The sequence below is a fragment of the Mastigoproctus giganteus genome, chromosome 5, assembly GCF_048544385.1.
Source record: "Mastigoproctus giganteus isolate SK-2022 chromosome 5, ASM4854438v1, whole genome shotgun sequence".
Lineage (NCBI taxonomy): Eukaryota > Metazoa > Arthropoda > Arachnida > Uropygi > Thelyphonidae > Mastigoproctus > Mastigoproctus giganteus.
This window is the reverse complement of record NC_143579.1, coordinates 208176202-208199180: the sequence shown is the minus strand read 5'-3', so window position 1 is coordinate 208199180 and position 22979 is coordinate 208176202. Positions and strand designations below refer to the sequence as shown.

At 35.8% G+C, this 22979-nt stretch overlaps 1 protein-coding gene across 1 annotated transcript in view; it reads left to right on the top strand.

The window, feature by feature from the left end:
- Positions 1-1876, top strand: part of LOC150086046 (uncharacterized) — a 195246-nt gene extending 193370 nt beyond the window's left edge. The window contains exon 15 of the mRNA XM_090374343.1: positions 1533-1876. Coding sequence (XP_090230469.1) covers positions 1533-1587 — 55 coding nt within the window. The 3' untranslated portion in view covers positions 1588-1876. The remainder of the gene's footprint in view (positions 1-1532) is intronic.
- Positions 1877-22979: the final 21103 nt, after the last annotated feature.

Here is a 22979-nt window from a genome sequence, read left to right as displayed (position 1 = left end):
GTGGTAATTAAAGCTCATGGTGGCCAACAAATACTAAATCTGTTATAGGATTAGCATGTTCAAGAGCAGCATTACATAGCATATCAGTAGTATTAAAATAAAAAAAAAATTGTCACTTTAGGGTTACCTGAGAACAGACTCATCCATCCATGTGTATTATGTCCAAAAATTGAATGTTCTCTTTGCCTGTTTTGCTTGATTTGCCTGTTTTGCTAGACCAAAAACCTGAGTTTCTGGGAGAAAAAAAATTGCTGGAGACTGACTAACTTACTCAGAATGAAAAAAAAGCCCATAAAAGTTCCTTGCATAATTAATGGAATTTTAACCTGTGTTTTTCCCACCCAGTGTGGAAAGGATAGTGATTATAACTACTGTACTATCCTACCTGTGAGGATGGGTAGTATAGGCATCATGCCATTATTGGTCTGATAGCTGTTGAAAATTAATTATTATTCATGCATTAATTCAGTTTCGGTATTTGCTGGATTAAACCAGACATGACTCATAGGCCATGGGCAGTCTGATGAAACTTTTCATACAGTTCCCCAATACTACCTTCAATATATTTCATATAACTGCTTAATTATCATAAAAATATATGAAAATGGGAGGTGCTGTTTTTTTTTTGTTTTTTTTTGCTGATGCTATATAAGCTTGCATCATTTGCCACTGCTAATGCTAAGTATGTGAACAGACTGGAACTGATTTAAAGATGAAATGTGAATTTGAAATCAGCTGTGTGATTGGTGGCAACAAGTATCACATTTGATATTAAGCATTTAGTTTCTGATATACAAGCTCAACAATCACATTAGATACTATTACTGATTTTTTTTTCTCTCCTTGTTATTCAGTGTTGTAAAGTTTTTCATTAACTATATCGTATTTCATTTTAATTTAGTACCTGAAATTTTTATGGATCAGCTTTTTGAGTCCTATGTCATTTCAGTATATCTTGGGTCAAGTTTCCTCCCCTATTTTGTTCATCCTAACCCTTTCTCTTTACACGTCTCATTCCCCCCCCTCTTTTATTCTATCCCCAGTTTGTGCAGCTCTTAAATTTCTTCTAACATATTCTTCTCTTACTTTATCCCTTCTGGTTACTACACTCATCCATGGTAACATTTGCACTTCTGCCACATGCAGCCTTTCTTCTTGTCTCTTTTACTTCCCAGCACTCTGAACCATATAATGTAGTTGGCCTCATCACTGATTTATAAAACTTACCCTTCAGCCTAATTGAAACTTGATCACACAACACTCCACTTGCCTTGCAGTGTTACATTTAAATATAAATGAAAATAATTTCCTTTGATTTAGGATATATATCATACATATAATATTTGTGATTGGCTGATTGCTTATAATTTGGAAATGAAATGCATGTTTTAATTTATTAAACTATATAAGAATATCAAACTATTATCACATCTAATAAAATATAACTCTATTTAAAACAGGTATTTTGTTTTTATGCAATAGAACGAAAACATTTTTGGTATTTCTAAAAATCTTTATATTGCTATTTTCAGCCCATCTACTTTAAGACGATCTACAAGTTCTATTCCTCAGAGCTTTAAGATGTAAAAGCTCAGTGTAAGAAGGATCATGAAATATACAGAGATTAAGCCAGGTTGCATTCATGTATATTAGTGTTACTGTACTACTTGTGCAGAATAGGACAGACTTTAAGCCACCTTATCAAGTAGTTACATGTGACATATTGGCAGCTGCATTTCCTGTGAGTCCTTTAATTTATGAAGGATCTCAGTAGATAAAATGCCCTTCATTAAATACTACTATAACTTGGTGTGCTATAAATGTGCCAATAATAACATATTATCTAACATTTGTGTGTACATAGGACATTTTGTTGAAGAGAGGAAAAAGGAAGCATTTTAAAATATTTTATAACAAGTTATTTCATGATCACCTGAATTTTTAAATTGCTATTTTGATAGTGTATTTTTGAAAGAGCATTCATTATTCATGTATATTAGAAATGAAAGTATTTTCATATATTTCTTCAATTAGAATTTTTTTATTATCATTCCACTTGTAAACAACAACAACAACAAAAAAATGCTGTTTTGTTGTATTTTATATAATAAATTTTAAGTCTGAGCCTTGATCCTTAGCCATAGGAATAAATAACTCATTTTTATATTGTCCTAATGTATCAAATCAAAAACAACACTAGTTCTAGAATATTTTCTTCATGTAAGAAATATTTCATACAAATAAGACATTTTATTTTCTTTACTTATGTTTTAAATTTAATACATAGTCACTTTGTTAATGTGATAAAAGCAATTTGATAAATTGAAGATTTAGATGATAAATGGTATTTGTGCGATAGATTCTTATGCATAACCCCCCCTTTTTTTTTTTGAGTAGGATACAAAAATTTAGCAGCAAAGAAAATCTGTCTACTGTAATTAAAAAGGTTTTTAAATCATCAAAGTCATTAAAATATAGAATCAGTTCCCAACTTTGTTGTTGTTGAGGGGGGGGGAGTAGAATTATTTTCATTTTTTATCTTTTTACTACTCAGGAATAATGCAGCTATTATAAAAAAATAATAATAATTTTGCATTTTTAATAATGACAGTGAAGCCAAATCAGAAAATAGTGTATAAATAAATATAAATTTCTGTTGCTTGTTAAAATAAATTAATATGATAATCCAGTTATGTTTATTTTCACCTCTGTTATTTGAAATCCAAAGGTAATGTAGTTATAGATTACCACTGCTGTATGATTTCATTCTTAGTATCTGCAATAATAAGAAGAAAAAGAATAATAATAAAAAAAAAATTAAATACAACTTGATGATTTATACCTGAGGCTTAATCTACCTCTGTTTCAATCCTGTTTCAGCTTAGAAGTTATTTGTTATGAATTTTTCAGATTTCTTTAGCTCTAATCTGCTTTTTAAAAATTATTCTTGATATCATCATCCAAATCTGTTATAGGCAGTAAGTGTACGAGGCACTCTGATAGCACAAATCAGTCTTTTGAGAGCATCAGACCTCCATCACTGTATCACTCCCGTTTATTTCTTCTTGATGTTATGCATGCACTTATTTCAATCTGATTTTCACTTGTTTAAAGTAACAAGAGAGACGAATAATTTCACATAGGAGTCATTCACAGAGATAGTGTCTTTATCTCTTCGATATCAATAGTGAATGTATACGTTGTCAGAAGTACCAGCCATTTAAGTTATTTTATTAATTATAAAATAACTATCCACTATTCTAGATTTTTGTTCCACTTCACAAGTACAGTAACTGTTGAGATTCTAGAAATTGAAATATATTGATTATAATTATGGAAGAAACATTTTTTTTGTATCATTACTTTACAATGAGATTAAGCAAATCAGTCGCAATGAAATTTCGCTAACTCACTAGCATCAGCAAAATGAATGTAGCATGGAGATAAAAAATCAGCTATGGATAGTTTTGAATTCTGTGATTTTTTTTTTTTTTTTTTTTTCCTGGTCAATGAAGTGTCTGAGTGCTCATTTTCACATACCACCCTTTAGAAGTTTATAATTATGGCACATGTGAATGTGACAGAATTATGTTTCTTTTTAAAATTGTTTTTTACCTGTTTTTTAATATAGCTACTTTAAAAATAAAATATAAATTATTTTTCCTATGACTTTTTTTTTTTTTTTTGCCATGGCGGGAGTTAATACTAACATGAATGGTTAAAAATTCTCTCCAGAGATTTAATACCAAATGTAATTGAACATCGTACATTACTGAATGTTGAATATTTTGCATTTCATGAAATAACTAGTAAAACTATTTCTAATATAATTTTTAACATAAAAAAGAGCCATTCTATATGTGTATTAAATAGATATATGCAAAAAACTATGTATTAATGACTTCCATTTTTAACTAAAATAATTAGAGTAGTTAGTTAACATAAATCTATTTTAACATTAACCAATTGGGTGGGGGCTGTTTTAGAAATGTGCTGAATTTTTCAAAAAAAAAAAAGTAAATCAAGAGGTTTTGTACATTAATTCAATATTTCTTAACAAATGCAGATGGAAAATTAAGCTTAATAATTATGTATAATAAAACTGTAATTTGGTTTATCCAAGACAATTTTAGGTGCACCTCCATTGTAGTATGGATATGTGATAAAGTGGTTCAGTTTTTTTCTGATATTAATAAAAAATAAAGTTTGAAATGTTTTAAAAAAAATCTTGTCTGATTCTTTACTGCTGACAGTTTCAGTTATTTAGGTATATTCAGCTCATATCACAATTAATAATATATAATTGTGACATGTTTATAGCAATGATAATATGCTAGAAATTATATGAAGTTACAACGCTATATAAGAGACAAATCATTCATACATTATTTTGAAATTCTACTTTCTTATTAGTTGCTTTGAAATTTAAAACTTTACTTATCACCAAACCACAGGTCTATATGCTTGAAGTTAAGACACTGGATTAAATTTAATAAAAAAAAAAAAAAAAAAAAATTACAAGTCATAATTGCAAGTCTAAAAATACAATTACATAATTACAAGTCAAAATCCAAATTTATTAGCATGTTTATTGACATAGTTTCTAATGTAAGTATTAAAACCTACGACAGTTATAACATTTAAGCAGCCTGCAAGAGCAAATAATCATTTTGTGTTTGAAAAAGAAAAAGGCTAAAAAAGTTGAACATCATTTGCAGGATTTGAGTCTATGGATGCTGCATAAGAGATATCCATGACACCAACTTTGGTGAAATCTGCTTGCAAAAAAAGCAGCCGTATTTAGAAGTGCTGAACAAAATGTTACTTTTGTATTACTTTATTCAGCACTGCAGTGTTATGGAATGAATGGAAAACTTTTAGCTATCTAGAGTGAGAATTTGAACAACATACACCCATTAGTATGAGGATAATTATGAACAAAGTACTGAATTTTATATGTATGTAAAGCAAGGATTCGGCAAAAAGTATAAATGAAGTGTTTAATGTTAGTAATTATTAATTTGAGCAATTTAAATGCAATTTTCTGTTACAAAGAGAAAGAAATGCAAATAAAACACCCAAAATTTAGTTCTTGAGCATTTCTGACCAGTCTTCAGCATCAACATTATTGAAGTTGCAGGAAGTGTCTACATTTCCTGCACTAACAAACCAATACTCCTCCATAAACTGCCATAAGTCTACGGTAACTAATCTCCTTGAGATGAAAAATTGCATGATGAAGGCATTTGATGATAAAGCTCATGGCGTACATCGATCTTGAGCTGTCCCCGACACCATAAAGCTGCCCTTTCCTCCTTGAAAAGTACTTCAATATACAAAGAAACTGACTCTCATTCAGTTTCTTCTTGATCCCAGTAACACCATTCTCAAGATCAATAAAATGGTTTACACTATAACCATCACTTCCTGGGTTCTGCAGGTGGTGTCCTTTCTGGCTTCTTGTTTACAGCTGCACTTGTACCATATATTGAACAGTGAGAAGACCCCCTGCTCTAGGCAGATGATATTAATATGTTTGCTGCAGTAACATAAGAGCAGTCATTCTTAAGCAGTCAACCAATGAGTGCCTTAAGCATAAAGGCACATGAAATTAACTACTCAGTATTGGCATTCTGCCTGAACACTGTGCAGCAATGCTTGGCTTTTATCTATAGACTTGACACAGTTTTATTTGTTCTTTGCTTGTGTTGATTTTAGTTTATTAGCATTAGTAGAGGCATATGATGCAAGAAAGCAAGCTTATATAGCATCAGTCAAAAAAAAAAAAAAAAAAAAATATATATATATATATACTGTATTATATATGTGAATATATGTGAATTGACTAACCATAGTGCATTAGGCTTGTCAATCACTGCTACTCACAACGATCAATTGGAAGGGGTACCCTTCCCCAACTTGCCGCTGCTTTAAAATCGAAAAACGTGTTCCCATTTTTAAAACAACTGTTGGGGGAGGATAAATGCCCTAAGACTAACCGTAGTGGGTTAGGCATATGCAGTGATGTCGTGCCCCCCTCGAAACTCAACCAGAAGGGTTACCAGCTTGTAAAGATTAAACTTTTTTTTTTTTATTTGATAATTTTTTGTTTCCAAGCATAAAACAACAGTTTTCCCTCCTATGCCATTGTATTAAATATGAAACTGCAATTCGCTGCGTGTTTTCTCAATCTATGTATAAGTGACAGGATACACAAAACCTAGATTTGCAAGAATGATGTCAGGTGCATTGATATACCCTGTAAAATGCAAGTATGCAAAAATGACATTTTAATATGGTCAAAAGGGTCTGAACACACTGATTCCTTTCAAAGAAATGACCACGTGCCTTTACCACTTTAACTTTTACTGTTTGAGGAAGAAGAGTGGGACTAATCTCAATCGTCCAACTCCAATCAGAATCTTTTCTTTTAATAATTTCCCTTAAAATAAGTTTATTTCGAAACAACTTAATATATTTATTATTAATGCCACATGTATTTCACCAAATTCAGACAGTGCTGTCTTTCTTCATGGCAGTTGTCCACAGTTCCCACATAATGCAGAACTACTTTCTGCGGAAGGAGCGTCAAAAGTTAACTGAGATTATTATCTAAAAGATGGGCTTAATTAATGGTGATTTCTTCTTTTCGGTGACAACTCTGACTGCTTAAAAACATCAGTGACAAAATCACTTTTAAACTTAAAACGAGTAATTTTTATCACTTTACAATGGCACTTATGAAATGTAAGGCATATTCTATCTTATTGGTTACACGTGTAACTGGTATTCATAATAAAAACCACAGATTAGTAGTTAAATCTGCCATCGGTTACACCTATAAATGCTACTAAACCTAGTATCCACAAAAATACAAAGTCTGAGGCATAAAATGAAGTTTTGTTTTAAAAAAAAAAATCAATCGATTGAGTATAGGTTAATTGCTGTAACACTTATAGCCCACATTGACAAGTTACAAGTAACAATTCTGGTATCTGGTAGTCACGTGGCGATTCCCAACCAGAGGATTCACACTAAAAGTTCTGTAATGATATCTGCTATAGAATTTTTAACAGAAGTTATAATATTTAAAAATTATTATAATTAATAATTAATTATAAATAATAATTATAAAATTATAACTAATGATAAACGAAGATAGAATAAAGTAAAATAAAATTAAATAAAAAGTAAAGAATTGCCAACGAAAGAAACCACATCTTCCACAATTAATTAGTTTACTATCTTAATATAATTTTATATTATTATGCAATAGCTCTTATAAAATGGTAGTACTGGAAAATTCAGAACTATTATATGAAATTCAGAGAATATAGGCTTAGTGGTTTGCAATAAAAATATGTTGAAAGGGGTTTGCAAGTCAAAAAAGATTTGGAACTACTGTCAGGTATTGCATACTCTTATTCAGAGTAGTAAGATACTACTCTGTGCTCGTACTCATAACGGACGCCGTTACGAGTAAACGGTGATTTAGTAGCAGATACTTTTCACAGATATCGTTAACTGTGACTGTTGTCACAGTTTTTGGGCCCATACAAGACATTGATGGATGCTGGAGAATCAGAATGAACCATAAACATGACCATCTTATTCAGGGTGTGGACTTTATCAAAAATTCTATAGCAGATTTGTGAAGAGCCGGAGATTTGCGTTCTGGTTGGGACATGTTATGAGAATGGATGACAGCAGAATAACTAAGAGTATAATGAAATGGAAACCCTCTGATAGGAGGGTAAGAACACAGCAGAATAACTAAGAGTATAACGAAATGGAAACCCTCTGATAGGAGGGTAAGAGGAAGACTGGAAAAGATGGATGGATAATGTAGAAGAGGACTTAAGGATCATGAGAATAAGAAGTTTGACTTCTGGGAGGGCTTACTGGAGGAACATCATTGAGAAGACTAAGACCCACCCTGAGTTATAACACCAGAAGGACTATGTTGTATCAGCGAAAAAGAAACAGATAAAGTGATTTTGGACACATCTGAATTATTATTAGCCTATGGCACAAGGAAGCCTGAGGCTTATGCTGCACCAGCCAAAAAAAAAAAAAAAAAAAAAAAATTGAGTTACCTTGAGAGAGAGAGAAGAAGAAGAAGGGAATCATCAAGAAAGAGAAGAATGATGAGGATATCCAACTCAGGACCCTGGGTGTGTGCCAAGCCCATACTCACCAGATGTGAGCCCCCGGGGTTAATTATATTTAATCAAAAAAAAAAAAAAAAATTCATGAACGCCACCTACAGTAGTGGCATGCAAACTGCGGACTCCATGGGTCTGAGAGAAGTTAGATTTTCTGCTCGTTGTTCGCGGTGTTAATTACGTAGAAGAAGAAAAAAAAGTACAAGCTTGTCCATCATTCTGAGAGTTAAGTTGTTCAGACTTTTTTCCTGTAACATTTCTATAAGCAATTATGCATCAAACGAACTGCATACAGACAATTTTTTTATTATTATTTTTTTAAATTTGCATAATTTCAAACATTTAAGCAATTTTTTCAAGGTGGATTATAAATATTTTCGATCACAATGTTTTATTATTAAGAACGATGAAACAAAATAACATAATGCGAGGGTCCGTGGTAATAAAAAAATAAAAGTACATGTGATACTGAAATAATGCTATGTTTACATCTGGAAAACGTGATGTCGGCGGCGATTCGTAATAATATCCAATACATTCAGCCAGTACGAATCATACAAGATAGTCTATGTCTAAGGAGATAGTCTATTTCTCCTTCCGCAGAAAGTAGTTCTACATTACGATGGGAACTGTGGACAACAAGATCACGTTTCATCCACAATAAAATTCAACAATGAAAAGATAATCAAAAATAACTACCCGTGTACCGACAAAAAAAAAAAAAAACGTAATGAGCAACTACCCATACATTATGAAACAATCAATCAGTTTATTGCTAAGAACCCCAGGGGCTCACATCTGGTGAGTATGAGCTTGGCACACCCAGGGTCCTGAGCTAGACATCATCATTCTTCTCGTTCTTGGTGATTCCCTTTTCTCTCTCTCTCTGGGTAATTCAGAATTTTTTTTTTTTTTTTTTTTTTTAGCTGGTGTAGCGTTAGCCTTAGGCTTCCTTGCACCATATGATGATGATAATAATAAATAAGTTGCTCATCCAGATGCAACCAGTCCAATGAAAATAACACTTTACATAAAATATGGACAGATAATAATGGGTAGCATTGACATATATCGACGAAAACAAATTACATTGCATTAAGAATACACATCTTTAAACATTTACCCATATCAACTCGAACAAACTTCTCACACAGCGGATTTTCAGAATTAAAGCAAGGGGGACAACTCAGGGCCGCTGCGACCACAGAGAGTAGCATTATTTTACATAGTCGTACTACTCTGTGTCTGCAACCTATGTAAGCAAAATCCAATTTGCCGTCTTAAAATATTTCGATTAAAAAATAAAATAAGACGTAAATAATTATTATTAATTCATTGAAAAAGGAAAGAATTACAACATATCTCACATATAATACAATGAAACAACAAACAAAAATAACAAAATCATTCGGAAATTCTGGAAATAAACTTTAAATTCGAAATCACAGTAGTCATACTCTATCACAATAATAAAATAAAAGTAAAATTATAATATTAAAAAATATATGCAAATCTATGTTTCCTTGCTTTAAGAGATGCTAATTTATTAATTATTTTAATGTTCCAAATGATATTTTTCCACTGAAATTATTGCCCAATTAGAGAGTCGTTGTAGACACATTGTCGATCGTAAATAATTTTTCATTTGCAATAGTAGAGTCATACGATGCAAGAAAGCAAGCTTATGCAGCATCAGCCAAAAAAAAAAAAAAAAAAAAAAAAAAAACCCTCCCATTTCACCCCTCCATTCGTTACAAATGCCTGTCCAGCTCAGCCTTAAATTTATTTAGGCTATTAGCTTCCACAACAAAAGATGGAAACCTGTTCCACCAATCAACTACCCGCTGGCTAAAGGCAAATTTCCGCACATCTATTCTGCAACTATCTTTCCTCAGTTTAAAACTGCGCTCCTTCAGATCCTTAGTCTGAGCAAGAGGAAGAATACCATCACCATTCAGCTGCTCAACCGATTCAAGGCCTTATACACCTCAGTCAGATCACCTCGCAGGTGCCTACCCTCCAGGCGCTGCAATTTGCAGAACTTAAGCCTTTCTTGGTAAGAACACCCCTCTGTTCCCCTCACCAATCTCGTTGCCCGTCTTTGTACTCGTTCTAGCTACTCTGCATCCTTTCTAAAATGGGGCCTCCAGACCTGTAAATAGTACTCTAGGTGTGGCCTGACATTGCCTTATATAACGGGATAATCACTTCCCTGTCCCTGCTAGCAAAATTCCTATATATCATTGAAAAGACTCCATGACCTGCCCTGGCAGCCCGTCTGCACTCTCAGCGAACTTCATATTTCACTGCACAATTACCCCAGTTCTTTTCCACTTCCCTGAGTGTAATGCCACACAGTTGGTACTTTTCTCTTCTGTTACTGCTGCCCATATGCAGTACTTTGCATTTGTCAATGTTAAACTTCAGTTGCCACTTCTCAGCCCATTTTCCCAACTTATCTAGATCCAGCCGGAGTAGCATTCTATCATTACTGTCATTGACAACCCTTCCAACCTTTGTATCCTCTGCAAATTTGGTATCCTCTGCAAATTTGAACATTAAACCTGATATACCTTTGGTCGCATCCGTAGCCAGGTGTGCTGGGAATATGCGGTAGGTCAGGGAATGACCACCGCATATTCCCAGCCCGGATAAAGGGTGAGGGGTTGGCGTCAGGAAGGGCATCCGGCCGTAAAAATTGCATGCCAAAACAATAAAAACGCTGACCCCATATAATAATGGGAAAAGGCAAGGACAAGAAAAAAAAAAAATCTGATATACCTTCGTCAATATCATGGATATCATCATTCTTCTCTTTCTTGGTGATTCCTTTCTACTTCTCTCTCTCTTTCTCAGGGTGACTCGGGAATTTTTTTTGGCTGGTACAGCATAAGCCTCAGGCTTTTTTGACTATATGGCTAATAATAATTGATAAATATACAAAACAACAGTGGGCCCAACACCGAACCCTGGGGAACTCCTCTAATAATATTTGTCCACGAAGAGCAGTGTCCACTGACTGCCACTCTCTGTCGTCTCCAAATCAACCATCCCTTTATCCATTGTAGCAACTTACCCTTAATACCATACCTCTTCAATTTGTACAGTAGTCTTCCATGTGCAACAGTATCAAACGCTCTCCTGAAATCCAAGTATATGATATCAAAATTATTTTTGACATTCAGTTCCTTTGTGACCACATCATAGTATCCAATCAAATTGGTCAGACAAGACCTCCCTTTAACGAACCCATTATGTGTCTTAACTATCAGTGCAGTCTTGTCTAGATGATCCTGCAATGCTTCTTTAACCAGTGATTCCTTTATTCCAGTATAACCTGGAACACAAGTTAAACGAACGAGTCTATAGTTACTTGTGTCACGTTTGAATCCCCTTTGTGAATTGGTGATACATTTGCACCCCTCCAGTTCATGGGGACCTTTCCTGAGTCCAAGGAAGCTCTCATAATTACAGCTAAGGGTTTTCTTCCTTTGCTGCCAGCTTTAATATAACTGGATAGATCCCATTCACCCCATGTGCCTTTTTTATGTTTAACTTCATCAATTTCTCCTCCACTTTGCTCTCAGTTATTACAAAATCACTTAGCTCCCTGTTAACATTTTATAAACTTCTGGCACTCCCCTCATTGAATAACTCCTCATGTGTGAATGTAGATGCAAAATGCTCATTCAGTTTATCAGCTACCTGAGCATGATCATCAATAGTCAATGTTAAGTGGTCTAATTTGATTTATCCCTTTCCTTCTAGAGTTTACATAAGTAAAGAACTCTTTGCTGTTTTTCTTTGCATCCTTTGCCAAAGATTTCTCGTAATCTGCCTTCGCCTGCCTAACCTCCTTTGCGACTTGATTACAGACTAGATTATACTTGCCATAGGCTTCTGTGTTACCTGATACTTTATATGCATATCTTACATTCTTCTTCTCTGCCACGAGTAGAAAAGAAGTCATTAACTTTAATTTTAAAAAATTTCGTTCACCTGAGGCAACTGAAACTGTAAAAACTGTCAAAAGGCAGAAAATTGGCATTAGAATTGGTAGTGACATATGACGCAAGAAAGCAAGCTTATACAGCATCAGCCAAAATAAAAAATAAATAAAAAAATAAATAAAAAAACCATTTCCCTTTGACTTCCCCATCCGCTCCAAAAGTTTGTCCAGTTCTTGCTTGAATTTATTTAAACTATCAACTTCCACAACAACAGATGGAAGTTTGTTCCACATTCAACCACTCGCTAGCTAAATGCAAAATTCCGAACATCTGTTTTACAACTGTCTTTCCTCGATTTGAATTTATGCTCTCGCAAGTGCGTAATCTGAGCAACAGGAAGAATCCCATCAACATTGATCCTGCACAACCCATTCAAGGCCTTATACACCTCAACGAGATCACCTCGTAGGAGTCTAGTCTCCAGAAGCTGCAATTTGCAGAACTTAAGCCTTTCTTGGTGAGAGCAGCCCTTTGTTGCTCTCATTTGCATAAATTTTTAATGCAACTGCTACATTTTAAAAAGTATCTGTAAAATTGTTTTTAAAAATATATTGTAACACTTCAAATATCGTAATATTGTCTTTAATATAAATTTGAAATACTCTTAAGTTCTTCAAATAATGCTAAACCATCAATACAGACTGTTATGATCGATGTCACTTAATTTATTACATAAATCTTTGCAAAGATCCAAAAAATCGTTATATTACTTTTTTAAATTGAGAAATATTATAAAATATTTTAAATATTTCTACATGTTCTTTCATATTTCTAAACCTTTCAGTTAATTGTTGTGTCTATAATTTGAAAGAAAAAATTAATTTTTAAATTTCGTTGCGGTTCCTGAATAACTTCCTCTCTATGTTCATAATCGAAATGACGTCTTTTCAATCTTTTTGAAGCGGCATTGCCAATGGTAGTAGCCATATTATTAGCCGAATCGAGAATTTTATGGAATGCTTCTTCCTCTGTTCTATTTTCCTAAAAATATTCTGTGATTTCCCATTGGTAGAGGTGTAAGGCAATAATGTTCCATATCCCCCATACTATTTGAATGATACGCAAAAGCACTGATGGAAAAGTTCAAAGAAGAATATCAGAAAGGAGGTGTAAAAAGTAGGAGGGGGAAGATAAAGACAATAATATTTGCAGATGACTAGATATTGATTGCTAATAATGGAGAATTACAGTGCTTTATTGTGCTGTTCAAGATGTCCATGGACATCTTGAACAGCACAATAAAGGAGTAAAATATGAAGATTAACAGTAATAAAACCAAGGTAATGTTAATGTCAAAGTAACTAGGAAGAAGAATAAATACAACATTAAATAGTATAATATCGGAACAGACCGACAGGGCGCCTTCGTAGCCAGGTGGGAAGGAGCAGCAGTGAGTAGTACACGCTTCTTGATTAGACCGGGGTTCGAGTCCGTCACCACCAAATACGGACGATGCGGAAAGGTCAGGGAAAGACCACCGAATATCCCGGAGAAATATGGCCTTAGTTGCTAATGATCCTAAAAACCAAATAACAAACAAACAAACAGGCCGACAGATACAGATACGTGGGAAGCACATTGACAAAAATTGGGAAAAGCCTGGAAGAAATAAAAACAAGAATTGCAATGGGAAAGAAGCATTTAGTAATAGAAAAGAACTGTTGAGAAGAAAGTTCAAGGAGAATTAAGAAAGCAAATGATGAAAACATTAATAAGAGGAGATAAGACGCCTAGAAGTTTTCGAGATGTTGGTGTTAAAGAGGATGAGAAAGGGTGAAATGGGTGGACAGAGTGAAAATGAGATTTTACGGAAAGTAGAGGAGAGAACGCTTGTAAAGAATTAAGAAGGAGATAAATAACTTTATAGGACATGTATTGAGAAGACAAAGCATGCCGAGGAAAGAGATTGAGGGGTAGATGTGTGTTATTGGAAGAGAACTGTTGAAAGGAGAATTGGAATGGTGGATTGGGCGGTAAGAGGAAATTATGCAAGAATTAAAAGTATAGCCCAAGATAGAGAAGCATGGCGTCAATGAAGCCCTGAGCCTGCCTGAAGGCAGAAAACTTGAAGAAAAAGAAGATTTTATAACTGCAAAATATAAATATGAAACACAGATCCAGATAAGCGAAGTAATGCAATTTCATGTACTGTATTTATTTCAAATGAATTATTTGTCTGCCATGTTGAATATTGGTAAACTATGGAAGTCGCACAGATCGTCTAATTGAGTAAAACAAATCAGATGACTAGCGCGACTTCTGAATATACGGGACAAGCGGTTGGATAGGTTTTTTAAGAGTAACACTATATGTATAATACTATATTAAGAGTAACAATATGTATAAATATTTTTCGTGATTATATTGAAAATAAATGTTAAGTTCAGGTCGGTTCACTGGTTTTCTTTTAACTTCAAGTTTTAACATTTTTAAAACTTTTTTTGTGATTCACTGACTCACTCACCTTCGAACCGCTTCCGTATGGGTTCTGGAGTAGACGCCTGCTCAAGGTGCCCAAGTTTACGGCCACCCCCATTGCCAATGTCGCCTGAAGTTTGCATCTGAACGGTAAAAAGAACGGAAAAAGAAACAAAAAGTTACTTTTTCCGTTGAATCACATTTTTTGCTATGCCGTGTGGACAGTAGCTCGAGAGTACGGCGACAAACTGAAGAGAGGAATCACCCTCATATCCTGGTCCAACAGAAACAGGCAGGTGATGGCAGTGTTTTAGAATGTGAGATGTTTTCCTGGGAATCTCTTGGAGTCCTCACAACACCTAGACTGCACTCTGAATGTTAAAAACTACCTATCGATTTTGGGTGCCAGCACAGTTAGCACAGTAGTTAAAAACCAACCTTTTTCACCGGGTGAAAAAGGTTGGATTCGAATCCCTCAACGACGCAATTAACTTTTATGGGCTTTTTTCACTTCATGGCTGAGATAGTCGGTCTCAGTGTGGACAGCAAGGTTTCTTCCCCTGAAACTTAGGTTTTTCGTCCTGCAAAACAGGAAAATCAACCTGAGAACAAGCAATTTAAGGATAAAACATACATGGGTAGGTGATTAGTTTTTGGGTGGTCCTAATATGACGCCTTATACATTGTAGCTAATCGGGTGCATCCTTTCATGGTGACTGGGTAGCCAGGTGGGCAGGAGCAGCAGTGCATAGCACACGCTTCTTGATTAGACCGGGGTTCGAGCCCGTGACCACCAAATACAGAGGATGCGAAAAGGTCAGGGAATGACCACCGCATACCCCCAAAGCAATATGGCCTCAGTTGTAATGCTCCTAAAAACCAAATAACAAACAACAAACATGGTGACTGTCCTCTGGCAAGCTGGAGGCAATGGTGCCTCCAGGTTTATGGTTTGAGGTTTTTGTAGCATGCCCTGGGTCAACTGATTACCGTTAAACAGCCGTTAATGGGAACACCTACCTTTCTATCGTCACCAATCAAGTGCACGCGTTTGTATTAACAGTGCATCAAAACAAATCCGGCGTCTCTCAACAACACAACGCGTCATGCCACAAAACCCGGTAGGTAGTTAACTGTTTTCAGGAATATAACAATGAAGTCGACGTCCTCACATGGAAAACCAACTCAACCGATCTCAATTCAAATGAACATCTGTAGGACCTACTCGAAAAGGGCATTCCATGCTACGACCATCCGACTGACAATATTATTATTATTATTATTGTTGCTCTTATATTATTTCTCCCTGATTGGGGGATTCCACTCCGTGACGGGTACTGCTACCAAGTACACAGGGTGGTTGTAAAGTCTGCTATTACTGTTGGTCGAGGAAATCTCTGACTATCCTACAAGTGTTATGGATTGCGACTTTCTAGAGTTCCTTGTAGGTGTTCTCTGGGAGACCTATGTGGAGTCTTTGGTATCATACCGGTGGTTGACACGATAATCGGGATGGTCGATACTTCTTGCATATACTACATCTCCTTTACCTCATGTCTCAGGTTCGTGTACTTCCTAATTTTTTCTTCGTGGGTTTTCTGGAAATTGCTAGTTTGGGGCACTGCTATGTGAATCAGGAAATAAAAACAAAAACAAAAATTATGCCGTGCGAGATCTGTTTCTGTTTTTGAAATAGTAAGTCATTGCTAGTGTTGGGCACTGCTATGTCAATCAGATAGGTAGCCTTTTCCATCTTGTCCACAAGGGTTGTCCGGTCTGTTGTGCGGGATGGTCTTATCCGTTATTATGGCGCGGTCCCAGTATAGCTTGTGGGTTCGGGTCTCTAGTACTGCCTGGGGTTCGCACTTGTAGTATGGTACACTTTCTTGGGTCAACTGGTATTTCCTTGCTAGCTTCTGATGTATTATCATGGCTACCTGATCGCGTCTACGAGTGTACTCAGTCTGGGTGACCACCTTGCACCCCGCAGTGATGTGTTGGATCGTTTCTGAGGCCAGGTGGCATCGTCGACATGTGTCATCTGACATTCCAGGCTCCTTTCTGATGTATTTTCTATAGTTTCTGGTGTTGAATACCTGGTGTTGGATGGCCAGCATGAATCATTCAGTCTCGGTGAAGAGCGTCCCTCTTGTGAGCCACGCATTGTAAGCAATGTTATCGATGTGATCTTGATGGAGGTCATTGTAGTGTCTGCCATTTTGAGATTAAAACCATGATCTAAAATCTGAAGTTAACAATCTTTATATCTTTATGAGATTCTGAAATTTGGAATTTATGTAAAAGCGAAAATTCCAAGTTCTCATTGTAATTCCGTATAAAATTCTTCAAATCATACATTATATCATCTCTTATATTGAATGTTACAGATAGTCGATTTGATATCACAGGCTTGTATTCCAAACATAATGATGTAATGTAGCAATAAATACGAGGATATGTCATAAAGCAGTCACACATATGCACAATAGCAAGGAAATAGAAATACAATCGCCTCATAGGATGCATAGCCGACGCACTGGAATAAAATTATACAGCACAATAAAACTAACTGGAGAAATTATATTTATTCTACTAGCGCAGGTTTTCCTACATAACATCTATCATTCCTCTCTGAAACAAATTAGTTCTTTTGTTTGAAATGAAAGAAGTGTGGGGGGGAGGGGTGCTAACGACCAACCATCTTTTTAGGCCTAAATATTTGCGTATTCGTTGGCGCACACAATTTTCTTCAATTAGAAGGACACACACACGGGTTTTAGTTTGATAAAATTTAACGGGTTATTTTAATCGGGGATGACCTTTAGCAGAAATTCTACTCGAGCGAGTCCCTTGCTAAACCAAATTGGCAGTATTCACCTGAGGGCGCCCGTAACTTTGTTTAATAAACTGATAATAATAATAATAATAATAATAATAACTTTTAGTGCGATAGTGCATACAGGACCGCGCCAGGCTATATAGTCGCCCTCGTGGAAACTTCTTATTGACGCCACTACCCCCCACGGCCATTTTTCTTATATCATTTTTCTGGGGGAATTAAAAAAAAATTTTCAAAAATAATATATAATTTTATTTTTTTAAACACAAAACATATATTATGCTACATGAAGTAAATATGTTAAAAATAAAATAAAATAACGAAAATACATTTATTTTGCTTGATGTAGACAATAAAATGAAACTATAAACTTAAAATATTACAAATAATATTATTAGTTTTTAGTATTAAAATTAATAGTTTAATATTAATTAATATTAATATTACAATTAAAATGTCACCAAAGACAGCATTTTGCGAAATCGAATACAATAACCAATTACACGAAAGTGATTCACCGTTTCGTAATTTTTTAGTGTAATATTCAATAGAAAAGTTTCTTCTACTATTATCTTTATCTTTTGGAAAATCAATTTTTTTTAATTGTTCTGGTTTGTTTTCAACTAACATCATTCTTATTTTATTATTTAAAATTCGTGGTCATTACTCACCAGGGGCTCACATCTGGTGAGTATGGACTTGGCACACCCTGGGTCCTGAGCTGGATATCATCATTCTTCTCTCCCTTGGTGATTCCCTTCTACTTCTGACTCTCTCTCTCTCAGGGAAAGTATTTTTTTTTTTTTGGCTGGTGCAGCAAAAAACCTCAGGCTTCCTTGCACCATATGGTTAATTATAATAATAATAATAATTTACCGGAACCACTAGGTGAAATTAGTTGATCTTGTATACCACTGTTGTGATCTTCACTTTCCTCTTCATCCGAATTTGCTTCACTTGCAATGTCAACATCTTGTACAATTAATAATTCACGTGTTTCAGTTTCTTCATCAATAGTATTGAAGCTAGAGGAAATCGAAGTCGATGGACCGTGGATGTCCAGAAACTTGGTAATCGAACTTGTTGCTTTTTTTTATTTGGTTGCTTTTCATTCCCTTTTCATTCCTTTTTTTCTGTATTCATAACCAGAGAGTCGTTTCCTTCAATCAGATATGTGAGAAATATCGGAAAAAAAAAAAGTTTTAAATTTAAAATTCATTATTTGTTAATATAAAGTACGACAAAACACATTCTTCGATACTTTGAACTTTTAATCTCCTTAGTCTTTGCCGTTCCTTTTAGTGTTTACAGAACATTGGTCTTTACAGCCGCTTAGTCTCTGTCGCCCCTTAGTCATTGCCGCCCTGGTGCGGTCCACCACTTGCGCCACTGGGATGGCGCGGCTCTGAGTGTATAACTATATCTATTTTATATTGTCGTGAAAATGACGCCCATTCTGATTTTTTTAAAAATACCTCCGTGCCAATCCTGACAACATCCAAATCGGCCTGAAAACACCAATTTTTTTATACGTAACACACGATAAACCATATTACAGTAATAAAAAAATTTCTAAATGTTAAATAATAATAAAAAAAAAACCTCTGCAGTGCATCCCTTTCTTCTAAATGACGTCAATAACTTCCATAAATTTTCTATTGTATGGGCTTGGCACATAACTCCAAATACACTCGATAAAATTAACAGAACACGTAGAAACCCGTGCAGCTTGCTATGAAACGAGATAAAATTTGATATGTCGGTGTAACATGGAATAACGACGGAATGCGGAGACAGCGAGAAACTTTGGACAGGTATGAGGGATGGGGTTGTATAAGAGTTAGCAAAAAGGTCAAAGGTCGAAAATTTGGTCACACGACCAAATTTTCGACACGGCTAAACAGGACTGACAGCGGTGAACCATGCTCGATATAAGGATGTCTATAAGATCCTGTGGCAACAAACCCCATTCTTCCACTAGAGCAGACCTTAGCTCACCAAGTGACTGAGGCGTTGGCTGTCGGCATGCAAGATGCGACGCCCAAATGCGTCCCACACATGTTCGATCGGATTTAAGTCTAGTGATAGTGCTGGCCACAGCAGTCGTTGGACATCTTCAATTTCAAGGTACCGTGTTCCTCTACCACTCGAGCTCTACGTGCACTGGCATTGTATGCATGAAAAAAAAAAATCTGAGCGAACTTCACCCCTAAAAAGTCGCATATAGGGTTCGAGAATCTGCTCTCGGCACCTCTGCGCAATTACGGTACCCCTATCAAAAACATTAAGAGGGGTGCGGCCGTTGATCATTATTCCGCTCAACTGTAAGTTCCCTTTTTCTGATGAAATAACGTCTAGAATCTGTTTGGAGGCTAAAACGGGATTCATCAGCGAACAGTACTGTACCCAATTTGTCAGGGCTGACAGCGGTGAACGTTCATGGCACAAGTTTTGACGAGCTCTGCGGCGGTCTAGGGTTAACTGGTAACAAACCACTGACTTTCTTGCATAGAGGCCACTTGAATTGAGCCTTCTTAACACAGTCCCGTTGGAAATGTTTTCACCTGTGGCCACAGCAACTTCAAGAGACAGTTAATGACAGGGCATCGTAGGGTTCCGTCTTGCCGTTAGAGCCAGATAATGGTCTATTCTGGTCAACGTCACCCTCGGGTGACCTTGGCCAGCTCTTCTTATAATGGTTCCTCTCTCCTGAAATTGCTTCCATAGTGTGTTCGTGTCTAACGGCACCAGGGGTTTCCCCATCTCCGCACACATAGTGCCAAGACGCTACTTCGTGATGCATTAAGCCAACATGCCACCTCAGTCTGCGAATGCCCGGCTTCAAGTCGTCCAGCGGCCTGCCATCTGAAAGAGTCATCTAAACCAGTGCTTCTCAAACTATCTGTGCTGAAGGATCAGTTTCTTTTACTTCCAATCGGTCGCGGACCGATACTTTTGTAAAATAAAAATCGTCGCGGACCGGTAACAAGCAATTCGCGGACTGGCACCGGTCCGCGGACCACACTTTCAGTAGCACTTATCTAAACGATGAAGACTTGCGATCCCGAGTACTGAAAATGTGGCTATCCCACTGAGAAAGCCAAAAAAACGAGAATGAAGTGATGTGGTCGCAACTCGTGTTTTTATAGGCATGAATAATTTGCATATGTCCGGCTCTGTAAGGCGGTAGATCGATTTCTATTGGATACTCGAAACATGTATGCCAGGATGCCTATTATATCAAATATTCGGCGACACTGTTCAGGATAAAATATTCATGAAAAACATTTGGTTCTGTTAATTTTGCCTAGCAGTGTATTGGAAACCAAATTGAACCCAATAACTGTATGCCATGAGGGATAATAATAAGAATGTTTACTGAAACCATGCTCACATTGCATGGTTTCAGTAAACAAGAGACAATGCTCACAGTATTAAAAGATAATAAAACAATATGAACTCTCTTCAGAGAAAATTATCTATTTTTATATTTACCATTAATCTATTAAGAAGAGTTTTTTTAATAATTAGATACCGTATGTTTTTTTCTCTACAAATGGCTGTGATATAGTGTTATTGCACAGACTTATTCAGCCAAATAGAAATAAAAGCTATGATTACCAAAATAAATTGATATCAGCTTAAGTGCAATGGTAGGGCAGTAGTGGTGATACGTAAATAGTTTTGTGCAAAGAACCAAAATTAGCTGGCATGTTTTTTTTGCTACTTCAATTCAGGAACGGCACAATGGTATTGAGATGCATAGTTTCCAGATACTATTTTCCGGCCTTGCATAAAAGAATACAATTACAACTTTACCAAGCACGTGAAAAAGAATACGTCGTTCCTGGGCACGTGGAAAAGAATACGTGGTTCCTGAGGCGGTGAAAAAGAATACGTCATTCCTGACCACGTGACTGCCTGTTTATCTTGCAGCAGGTGAACCGGTCGTGGGCAATATTATATACTGTACAACGATTCATACACTGCACTAAAGCTATTCATCGGTTGCACATGACGCAAATAACGTTGACTCTTAAGTTCGATAAGGGCATAACAAAATAAATAATTAGACTTTTAAAGGCATAAAACAAAAATTTCAGTTTAATTCATAATTAATAAATTTCTCCATACACCAAAATACAATTTTAAATTAAAATTAAACTAACCTGGATTATGAACTGGATGTTCGGTATCATCAAAACAGGATAAATAAATAAAAATAAATCGAGTTAATTCTGAATGTAATAAGAATGACTACATAGAGAGCTCCCATTATACTCCCGCACCATTATAATCGGTGCAGATGTACCGGGCTTCGCGGAAATTTAATTTAACCTTTGTATATAGAACTTGCGTCGATTTTCACAATACCATCCAGTGTCTATACCATATCAGTCCATTTATCCAACATTATTGCATATTACCGTATCATATCAGCTACTCTCTCCGACATCTTTGGTCAGCAGGGACAAATCCGTACAGTGGCCATATTTTTATACTTCAACGCTGGTGTGTATATACGCAGGGGCGGCACTATATTAGCTGCCAGGAATTGAAGCCCTGGGCCCCAAGGGCTGAGTTTTTTGTGCAAACACGCTGTTACTCGATGACAACATGGGCGGCTGCTTGGCTTAACACCAACTCGGTACTTCTTTCGTCTCGCACGGGAAGAAATTCCTTCTGTGGGAAATTTTTTTTTTTTTTCTTCTCCTCTCTCTCCTCTTCTCGTGCTCTGCTCTGGGTGTGGGGAGTGTTCCCTGATCTGGAGTAGTCCTAGCACTTTCCTGCTAGTTCTCTATCCTTCCTGTGCGGGTGTAAAACTTTTCCTTTTTTTTTTTTTTCTTTCTATTATCCTGTCTGCTGGCATCCTGGCCGATGCTCTCTCCGTTCTCTCGACCAGGTTGCGGGATTTAACTTTTTTTTCTTTTTTTTTTTTTTTGCGTTCTACCCTGGGCTGGGCCTCCCCAGACCAGGCCAGCTCCTCACTTACCCTGTGTGTGTGTGTGTGTTCAACGGCAAATTCGGAACGTAAGTCTGTTTTTTTTTTTTTTTTTTTTTTTGAACCCCAAACTCTTGGACTCATAATCTGAACTCCTGTAAGAAATTGATTGACAGTTTTTTCTAACGAAGTTAAATTTGAAACAGGCAAGTTGCTACTAGCGTTGAGATAGTTTGTTATGAATGTAGATGATTATCAATTATCGTAAGGGCGGTAAAGGGAATGACTAAGCTGATAACTAAAGAGTAATTAAGGTAGAATGAGGGATGAATAGTGAATATTACTGATGTAAGAGGATACCAGTTGTAAAATCATTTCATGTGTTGAAGGCTAGAAACATATATTCTAAAAAAGTAATAAGAGCTGAAGTAAATATTACTGATGTAAGAGATAAAAAAATTGGTAATCTAAGAGAATAATTGGGTAATCATCGAGGATTCAAATTAAGTAAAATTCAACTGATATAAACTGATGTTAATAATTCGAAAATTGAGAGTAGTTAATGAGAGAGAGAGAGATAGTGCAGTGTATTGTAGTATGGTTTA